The 11,326-nt window shown below is 40.4% G+C and overlaps 1 protein-coding gene across 1 annotated transcript in view; it reads right to left on the bottom strand.

The window, feature by feature from the left end:
* LOC133536570 (rho GTPase-activating protein 44-like) overlaps positions 1-8,437 on the bottom strand; it is a 64,749-nt gene extending 56,312 nt beyond the window's left edge. Inside the window, exon 1 of the mRNA XM_061877203.1 lies at positions 8,066-8,437. Within this exon, the coding sequence (XP_061733187.1) occupies positions 8,066-8,118 (53 nt within the window). The 5' untranslated portion in view covers positions 8,119-8,437. The remainder of the gene's footprint in view (positions 1-8,065) is intronic.
* Positions 8,438-11,326: the final 2,889 nt, after the last annotated feature.

An 11,326-nucleotide genomic window follows, 5' to 3' on the forward strand; every position in this document is an offset into this window, starting at 1 on the left:
CTAGCATGGCATGAAGCAGAGTGGAGCTAGCATGGCATGAAGCAGAGTGGAGCTCGCATGGCATGAAGCAGAGTGGAGCTAATATGGCATGAAGCAGAGTGGAGCTAATATGGCATGAAGCAGAGTGGAGCTCAGATGGCATGAAGCAGAGTGGAGCTCAGATGGCATGAAGCAGAGTGGAGCTCGCATGGCATGAAGCAGAGTGGAGCTAGCATGGCATGAAGCATAGTGGAGCTAGCATGGCATGAAGCAGAGTGGAGCTAACATGGCATGAAGCAGAGTGGAGCTCGCATGGCATGAAGCAGAGTGGAGCTAGCATGGCATGAAGTAGAGTGGAGCTAACATGGCATGAAGCAGAGTGGAGCTAGCATGGCATGAAGCAGAGTGGAGCTAGCATGGCATGAAGCAGAGTGGAGCTAGCATGGCATGAAGCAGAATGGAGCTAGCATGGCATGAAGCAGAGTGGAGCTAGCATGGCATGAAGCATAATGGAGCTAGCATGGCATGAAGCAGAGTGGAGCTAGCATGGCATGAAGCAGAGTGGAGCTAGCATGTCATGAAGCAGAGTGCAGCTAGCATGGCATGAAGCAGAGTGGAACTAGCATGGCATGAAGCAGAGTGGAGCTAGCATGGCATGAAGCAGAGTGGAGCTAGCATGGCATGAAGCAGAGTAGAGCTAGCATGGCATGAAGCAGGGTGGAGCTAGCATGGCATGAAGCAGAGTGGAGCTAGCATGGCATGGACCAGAGTGGAGCTAGCATGGCATGAAGCAGAGTGGAGCTAGCATGGCATGAAGCAGAGTGGAGCTAGCATGGCATGAAGCAGAGTGGAGCTAGCATGGCATGAAGCAGAGTGGAGCTAGCATGGCAGGACATGAGTAGAAGTAAAGTCGCCAAGCTAACTTCCTGGCAACTTTGGCTTTAAATAATAGACATGATTAGTGACAGGTGTGCGCATGCAAAATGTGAGACAGGTGCGTGACATGAGGACAGGTGAAAACTAATGGGTAGTCATGGAAACAAAACAAACATGGAAGTGCAAAAACAGGAAACAATGGAGTCTTAAGCAAAACAGAACATAACTAAACAAAACACGACCACAAGACATGACAAATATAACATACACATGTGCAAAAGTGTGATGTAATCCATTTTTTACGCCAATCTGTAATTTGACCCCCTTAACATGCTTCAAAACTCACCAAATTTGACACACACATCGGTATGGAGAGGCAGACCAACATATTAAGCAACCAAACCCCAAAAATGAAAATTGCGCGCTAGCGCCCCCTAGGAAGAGACACAAAACAGACTGCTTGTAACTTCCGTTAGGAATGTCGTAGAGACATGAAACAAAAACCTCTATGTAGGTCTGACTTAGACCTACATTTCCAATAGAACACTTCTATACCTAAAATCAACAGGAAGTTGGCAAAAACCCCTTCAAAACAAAATGTTTGCAAAAAATGCATTTTTTGCCTCTTTGAACTGATATTTGACCCCCTTAAAATGCTTCAAAGTGCAAGTTAAAGCTATACTATGCCAAGCGAAAGCCATTTATCAACAACATCCAGAAACGCCAATCTGTAATTTGACCCCCGTAACATGCTTCAAAACTCACCAAATTTTACACACACATCAGGACTGTTGAAAATTGCCATCCAATAAAAAAACAAACCCCAAAAATTAAAATTGGGTTCTAGCGCCCCCTAAGAAAAAAAACTGACAAAACTGCTTGTAAATTCTGTTAGGAATGTCGTAGAGTGATGAAACAAAAACTTCTATGTAGGTCTGACTAAGATTGGGACTCGGGACATGGCGGCAGCGGCCAAAGGCGGACCCAACCAACGCTGCTTGCAGCTTTAATTTATATCTGCACCTTATTGCTCCTTTGTCCTGCACTACCATGAGATAATGCAACAAAATGTTGTTCTTATCTGTCCTGCAAAGTTCAAATTTGAATGACAATAAAAAGCAAGTCCAAGTCCAAGTCTAAGTCATGCATTGTAGTCATTTTGAATGATGTATGGTGCTTGGACATTTTTTTTTTAATAATACCCCCAAAGTTGAGTGAGCAGGTTGTGTTGTGTGTGACCATTTTGTGTTTTGCACCATGAGTGGGAAAGGCTGTTTGGATTGGGTCGTATAAGTAAATGCTGTGCTAACCACACTTTAAAGTAAAATTCATGGTCGCCGTCTAATTGTGCTCACATTTCCCATATTCGAAACAGTTATCATATATTTACTAATCACTTCTGTTCAGAACTTTTATGGACAAAATTTCTAGGCGCAGTCAAGGTGTTGAGAGGATCCAGTTTTGGGGCAGCAGGATCAGGTCTCTGCTTTTTTGCAGATGATGTGGTCCTGATGGCTTCATCTGGCCGGGATCTTCAGCGCTCACTGGATCGGTTCGCAGCCGAGTGTGAAGCGACCGGGATGAGAATCAGCACCTCCAAGTCCGAGTCCATGGTTCTCGCCCGGGAAAGGGTGGAGTGCCATGTCCTGGTTGGGGAGGAGATCTTGCCACAAGCACCTCGGAGTCTTGTTCACGAGTGAGGGAAGAGTGGATGGTGAGATCGACAGGCAGATCGGTGCGGCGTCTTCAGTAATGCGGACGCTGTATCGATACGATGTGGTGAAGAAGGAGCTGAGCCGGAAGGACAAGTTCTCAATTTATCAGTCAATCTACGTTCCCATCCTCACCTATGGTCATGAGCTTTGGGTCATGAACGAAAGGACAAGATCACGGGTACAAGCGGTCCAAATGAGTTTGGGTCTCTCCCTTAGAGATAGGGTGAGAAGCTCTGCCATCCGGGGGAAGCTCAAAGTAAAGCTGCTGCTCCTCCACATGGAGTGAAGTGAAGTGAATTATATTTATATAGCATTTTTCTCTAGTGACTCTAAGCGCTTTACATAGTGAAACCCGATATCTAAGTTACATTTAAATCAGTGTGGGTGGCACTGGGAGCAGGTGGGTAAAGTGTCTTGCCCAAGGACACAACGGCAGTGACTAGGATGGCGGAAGCGGGAATCGAACCTGCAACCCTCAAGTTGCTGGCACGGCCGCTCTACCAACCGAGCTATACCGCCCGACGGAGAGGAGCCAGATGAGGTGGTTCAGGCATCTGGTCAGGATGCCACCCAAACGCCTCCCTAGGGAGGTGTTTAGGGCACGTCCAACCGGTAGGAGGCCAGGGGGAAGACCCAGGACACGTTGGGAAGACTATGTCTCCCGGCTGGCCTGGGAACGCCTCGGGATCCCCCGGGAAGAGCTAGACCAAGTGGCTGGGGAGAGGGAAGTCCGGGCTTCCCTGCTTAGGCTGCTGCCCCCGTGACCCTACCTCAGATAAGCAGGAGAAGATGGATGGATGGATGGATGGCATTTGGAAACACCCTGCGGGCCAAGTTCTTTACGAATGAACTTGTGACATCTGAGCTAAAGAAATGTAGGAGAAGACGACGTCTCCGACAAGTTCCTGTTCTGCCTTAATTGGCGCCAGAAGACGGCATGTTGTGGCACAAACACAAGCACCTGGCAGACCCAAACAAGACAGCAAGACCTTCAGTCCGCAGCAAAAACCGCAGAGAGAGAACCCAGACCCTGGACTGCCGATGCAGATAGAAGTCTTCCAGTGTTTTCGCAGGGATTTAGCAGGATTAATCACATCTCCCCTCAGCAGCCTCCATGTCTGACCGTTTTTCAGTAGTAAATACTTGGACTCCAAGTTCAAGTCCCGGATTAACTTCTCTGGAAGTCGGCGCCAAGCAGCGGTTTGTTCAAATCCTGATGTTTGCTAGCCTGGAACGCCAGCGAGAAAACACGCAAACATTCAGTCAGTAATCGTTCTGTTCCTACTGGAACCTTGACCACGGACTGATACCCTTATTGATGCGATATCAGCAGGAATCATACATACTAGGGTTGTTTTGGTACCAGTACCAAAATGTGTTTTGATTCTCTTTAAACATTTCTAAATAAAGGGGACCACAATAATGTCATTATTGTCTTTATTTTAACAATGTTTATTATTGTAATGTAGTCCTTCAATAAAAAAAAAGGGATTTATTCATAATTTTTCGCGTAAAAGGCTGGCTACCATCTTGAGTTGTCCCCATACCAATATTTTGGATGGATTTCGATACTTTTCGAAATAAAGGGAACCACAAAAAAAGGCATTATTGGCTTCATTTTCATAAAAAATCTTATGTTTATTATTGTAATTTAGTCATTAAATAAAATGTTGAACATAATAGACAACTTGTCTTTTAGTAGTAAATAAACAAACAAAGACTCCTAATTAGTCTGCAGTAACATATTGTGTCATTTATACACCTATTATTTTGTCAACATTTTAAAGGACAAACTGTAAAAATGGATTGTAAATCCACTTGTTCATTTACTGTTAATATCTTTTTTAACATGTTCTATCTACACTTCTGTTAAAATGTAATAATCAGTTATTCTTCTCTTCTTTGATACTTTACATTAGTTTTGGATGATACCACAAGTTTAGGTACCGATGCGATACCAAGTAGTTACAGGATCATACATTGGTCATATTCAAAGTCCTCATGTGTCCAGGGACGTATTTACTGACTTTATAAACATAATGTGAATTTTTTTTTTAAAAGGAAAAAAGATTTTGTGACAATAAAAAATATCGATGTAATCATAGTAGTATCGGCTAGATATGCTCTTGTACTTGGTATCATTGGATGTCAGGTGTAGATCCACCCATGGCGTTTGTTTACATTTTGATGCCGGTGAGCTATTGTATCCTCCTACGGTGTGTAGTGAAGCATGTTTATCTATTTCTTGTCCTCCAGTGATAATAATACTTGTAAGTACCGCGATACTATCTAAGTACCGGTATACAGTACATACTTGTGGGCGGAGCATATTTGTGGTTGGAAAAAAAGTGGATTCAAGTGAAACAAGTCAAACAGAGAACAATGCTCCGCCCATCTTCCTCCTCCTCCTATCTGAAATTGTGTCGCGGGGGCAGCAGCCTAAGCAGAGAAGTTCAGACTTTCTTCCCCCCCGATAGTTTGTCCAGCTGGGAGACTTAGTCTCTCCACCGTGTCCTGGGCCTTCTCTGTGGTCTCCTACTGGCCCTAAACACCTCATTCTGACCACATGCCCAAACCACCTCATCTGGCTCCTCTCGATGTGCAGGAGCCAGAACAAAACCCTAACTTATTTATTAATAACTGCCTGGAATGGACTTGTGCTGCTTTTAAGTTGAAGTGGAGTGGTAATTGTCTTTCAGTGACACATAGTGGTCACAATAATTCATGACACAGTAAGCTGAATGATGCGGACACTTTTGTTACTGGATACTTTCATCAGGGACAGGTGTTCCACGACAGCCAATCAGGGACAGGTGTTCCATGACAGCCAATCAAAGACAGGTGTTCCACGGCAGCCAATCAAAGACAGGTGTTCCATGACAGCCAATCAAAGACAGGTGTTCCATGACAGCCAATCAAAGACAGGTGTTCCATGACAGCCAATCAGGGACAGGTGTTCCATGACAGCCAATCAAAGACAGGTGTTCCACAGGTGTTCCATGACAGCCAATCAAAGACAGGTGTTCCATGACAGCCAATCAAAGACAGGTGTTCCATGACAGCCAATCAAAGACAGGTGTTCCATGACAGCCAATCAGGGACAGGTGTTCCACAGGTGTTCCATGACAGCCAATCAAAGACAGGTGTTCCATGACAGCCAATCAAAGACAGGTGTTCCACAGGTGTTCCATGACAGCCAATCAAAGACAGGTGTTCCATGACAGCCAATCAAAGACAGGTGTTCCACAGTTGTTCCATGACAGCCAATCAAAGACAGGTGTTCCATGACAGCCAATCAGGGAGAGGTGTTCCATGACAGCCAATCAAAGACAGGTGTTTCATGACAGCCAATCAAAGACAGGTGTTCCATGGCAGCCAATCAAAGACAGGTGTTTCATGACAGCCAATCAAAGACACGTGTTCCATGACAGCCAATCAGGGACAGGTGTTCCATGACAGCCAATCAAAGACAGGTGTTCCACAGGTGTTCCATGACAGCCAATCAGGGACAGGTGTTCCATGACAGCCAATCAAAGACAGGTGTTCCATGACAGCCAATCAGGGACAGGTGTTCCATGACAGCCAATCAGGGACAGGTGTTCCATGACAGCCAATCAAAGACAGGTGTTCCATGACAGCCAATCAAAGACAGGTGTTCCATGACAGCCAATCAAAGACAGGTGTTCCATGACAGCCAAACAAAGACAGGTGATCCATGACAGCCAATCAGGGACAGGTGTTCCATGACAGCCAATCAAAGACATGTGTTCCATGACAGCCAATCAGGGACAGGTGTTCCATGACAGCCAATCAGGGACAGGTGATGCAGCCAGCGCTCAGACCAGGGGAGTGGTGACAAATGGAGGTAAACAGGAAGTGGAATAAAAAATAAAAGCGCAGGAAATAATACAAAATGCAAGAAAATAATAAAAAACTGTCATGTGGGATCATGACAGTTTTTAGGGTCTTAGATGTACAAAAAAGTACAAAGTGGTCCCTCCCAGCAGCTTGGATCCCCTGAGCTCTATCTTTACAATAATACAAATATTTACACACACACACACACACAAACACACACACACACACACACACACACACACACACACACACACACACACACACACACACACACATTTTTATATATTTATGTTTATGTTCATGACGTGTGTGACAGCATATTTATGTTCATGTTTATGTTGAGGACGTGTGTGACAACACATTTATGTTCATATTTATGTTTATGACGTGTGTGACAACACATTTATGTTTATGTTCATGACGTGCGTGACAGCACATTTGTCTTCATATTTATGTTTATGACGTGTGTGACAACACATTTATGTTTATGTTCATGACGTGTGTGACAACACATTCATATTTATGTTTATGACGTGTGTGACAACACATTTATGTTTATGTTCATGACGTGTGTGACAACACATTTATGTTTATGTTCATGACGTGTGTGACAGGACATTTGTGTTCATATTTATGTTTATGACGTGTGTGACAACACATTTATGTTTATGTTTATGTTTATGTTGATGACGTGTGTGACAGCACATTTATGTTCATGTTTATGTTGATGACGTGTGTGACAGCACATTTATGTTCATGTTTATGTTTATGTTGATGACGTGTGTGACAGCACATTTATGTTCATGTTTATGTTGATGACGTGTGTGACAGCACATTTATGTTCATGTTTATGACGTGTGTGACACATTTATGTTTATGTTGATGACGTGTGTGACAGCACATTTATGTTCATGTTTATGTTTATGTTGATGACATGTGTGACAGCACATTTATGTTCATGTTTATGTTGATGACGTGTGTGACAGCACATTTATGTTCATGTTTATGTTGACGTGTGTGACAACGCATTTATGTTTATGACGTGTGTGACAGCACATTTATGTTCATGTTCATGTTTATGTTGATGACGTGTGTGACAACGCATTTATGTTTATGTTTATGACGTGTGTGACAACACATTTATGTTTATGTTGATGACGTGTGTGACAGCACATTTATGTTTATGTTGATGACGTGTGTGACAACACATTTATGTTTATGTTGATGACGTGTGTGACAACACATTTATGTTTATGTTGATGATGTGTGTGACAGCATATTTATGTTCATGTTTATGTTGATGACGTGTGTGACACATTTATGTTTATGTTGATGACGTGTGTGACAGCATATTTAGGTTTATGTTCATGTTTATGTTGATGACGTGTGTGACAGCGCAGGTGTAACTCTTAAAGGTGATGCACCTGTCAATCAATACGTGACCGCCATGCTGGTGTGACCCCCCCCCCCCCCCCCCCACTGCAGGGGGGCGCCCGCAGCTCCACGGGCATGACGTCCGCCCGCCATCATCATCATCATCATCATCATCATGATGATGATGATCATGATCATCATCTTGATCATCTCTATCGTCATGTGTGCGCCCCCCGAAGGCCACAAGCATGGCGGCGTCTCACCTGCCCACAGTCTGGTTGGCGAGCTGTCTCATGCGGTTGAACTGCTTCTTCATCCTGTCTTCTTCTGCGCCACGCAGCGGCTCCCACGGACGACGGCCGCCCTCACACGCCGCCCACGGACACTTCCAGGCGGCCGGCGAACGTTAATCCTGCCTTCATGGCGCCGTGTGTCCGCTCCGCTGCTGCCGGGCTGCGGATGGACCGAGTGTGTGTCCCTCGGTCGGCTGGAGGACTGACAGCTCGCTGGAGACACAGACGCGGTCCCCGCGGTGCATCATGGGAAGTGGAGTTCAGGGCGCGTCGTACTTTACGCCTTCGAACATGCTCAACACACACATAATAGTACAACTTCAAGTAGACTTTTGAAGGAACAACAATAATAATATTTGTGTCTTTATCACGGAAGCTGTTTCTCACACTGAATTCATTTGTGTTTGATATTTGTAAAAATATTTAGTTGTTTATTTTGTACATTAAATTATGCTCACAACTACAGTGAGTAAAAACGTGTTACAATTTCAGCTTGTTAAAAAAACACTGTTTTAAAATTCAGTGTGTAAAAACTCAACATAAAATAAATTCAGTACAAAAATATGTGTCGCTTCAAAACTGAAGACCGACATCTGGAAATGAGTTTGTGTCTTTTTTTTTTTTTTTTACACTGACTTCACATAACCAAATGTATTGTCTCTTGAGAAGTCTTTTATTATTATTTTTTTTTTTACATAAATTTATACTGACACTTATTTTTTCATAATTTCATTTAAATTACCGGAAGTGAATGGCAGTTCATTTGTGTCTTTATTACATAAAACATTTTTTGACTCTGATTTTGAACATAATTTTTTTGCATTATAATTATGCAAAGTGATTTTGTTTTACATCAATTTATGCTGAAAAAAATCAGTGAGTAAAAATGTGTGTGTTAAAATTAAATTAAGTAAACAATGTTTTTAAAATTAAGCGTAAAAATGTTTTTGTTGCAGGCATATTTGTTGCTTTAAAACTTAAGACCGACTTAATTTGTCTTCATCATGTAAACTTTTATTTTTTTCCTAAACCTAATTTATACAATTTTTCCATTTGAGTCTCGGAAGTGATTTTTTTTATTTTTATATATACATATATATTAATAAATAAAGTACTATCTAATCTAATCTAATCTAATCTAATCTAATAAATTTATACTGACACTTATTTTTTCATCATTTCATTTAATTTACCGGAAGTGTATGGTGATTAATTTGTGTGTTTATTACATAAAAAAAATGTTGACTCCAAAATTAAACGTTTTGTTTTTTTACATTTGAATTGTGCAAAGTGATTTTGTTTTACATGAAATTATGCTGAAAATTTCAGTGAGTAAAAATGTGTGTGTCAGGATTAAATTAAGTAAACACTGTTTTAAAATTCAGCGTATAACGTAAACTTTTATTTTTTTTTCCTACACTGAATTTATATAAATTGTGCATTTGAGTCTTGTGAAGTGATTTTTTTTTTTTTTTTTGCATAAATTTATACCGACAATTATTTTTTCATTATTTCATTTAATTTACCGGAATTCATTTCTGTATTCATTTCACAAGTAGGTTTTTTTTGGAGTGAATTTTTTTGCATTAGAATTTTGTAAAGTGATTTTTTTCAACATTAAATTATGCTTACAATTTCAGTGAATGAAAATGTGCGGGTTAGAATTTCCGTTTGTTAAAATTCAGTGTAAAACAATTTACAGCAGAAACATTTGTTGCTTCGAAACTGAAGACGGACTTCGGAAGTTAATTTGTGTCTTCATTACATATACTTTTTTTTTGACACTGAATTTATGTAATTGAATTTTTTTGTGTTTGAATCTTGTGATTTCTTTTTTTCTATATAAAATAATGCTGCCAATTGTTTTGTTTTTTTTTGTTTAATTTATTTCATAATTTCATTGAACTTGCTGGAAGTGTATGGTGGTTAATGTGTGTTTTTTGACACTGAATTTGTGCGACTGAATTTTTTAACATTTGAATTTTCTAAAGTGATTTTTTTTTTACATTATTCTAACAATTTAATGTAATTTTCATTACATTTTATAATTGAATTCTATAATTTCATAAAATGTGCGGGAAGTGTATGGAGGTTAATGTGTGTCTATATTACATAAGCCTTTTTTTGACACTGAATTCTTATAACAGAATTTTTTGCGTTTAAATATTGTGAAGTTATTATTTTTTTTATTTACTTCAAATCATGCTGACAATTTCATAACATTTTCATTTGATTGAATGTCATAATTTCATGTAATTATATATGTTGTTGTTTTTTTACATTGAATTTTTAAACGTTGTGTTTTAATAAAGTGAATTTCTGGACACAATTTTTTACACACATTTTCATAAAATTATCAGCGTCATTTTATTGAATTTGGGAGTAAAATGTGTATGTTCAGTTTGTTGAAATACAATGTTTGAAAATTCACTGTATAAAAATGAAGTGTAAAAATTCAGTCAAAAAAAAAAAAATCAGTGCTTGTTGCTTAAAACCCACTCCCGGCAAATTAAATTAAGTTAAAGTAGCAATGATTGTCACAAATCTCACTAGGTGTGGCGAAATTATTCTCTGCATTTGACCCATCACCCTTGATCACCCCCTGGGAGGTGAGGTGAGAAGTGAGCAGCAGCGGTGCCGCGCCCGGGAATCATACAATCGTGAAATTAAATGAAAATGCAAGGAAATTTGATGTAAAAAAATAAAATAAAATCAGTCTCCAAAAACAGCTTTCATAGCAGAAAAAAATTACTCCATACACTTCCTGTAAATTAAGACTGAAGCAATCGTTCCAGTTAATGAGGAGTCAAGTTTCAAGTCATTTTAGATTCCTGCACTGATTTTTTTTTTTACATTAATTTTGTATACACTGTATTTTGAACACAACTTTTGCTCACAAATTTTTTTCCATGAAATTACCAGCGTTATTCGATGCAAAAAAAATCAGTAACATAAATTCAGTGTCCAGAAAAAGACACAAATGAACCTCAATAACAGTGTTTTTCAACCACTGTGCTGCGGCACACTAGTGTGCTGTGAGATACAGTCTGGTTTTGCTGTGGGAGATGATCTCATTTCACCTATTTGGGTTAAAAATATTTTTTGCAAACCAGTAATTATAATCCGCAACTAATGTGTTGTTGTTGAGTGTCTGTACTGTCTGGAGATCGGCAGACTTACCACGTTATAATCTTCCATATCAGTAGGTGGCAGCAGCTTGCTTTGTAGATG

This window comes from Nerophis ophidion, linkage group LG17, assembly GCF_033978795.1.
Source record: "Nerophis ophidion isolate RoL-2023_Sa linkage group LG17, RoL_Noph_v1.0, whole genome shotgun sequence".
Taxonomy (NCBI): domain Eukaryota; kingdom Metazoa; phylum Chordata; class Actinopteri; order Syngnathiformes; family Syngnathidae; genus Nerophis; species Nerophis ophidion.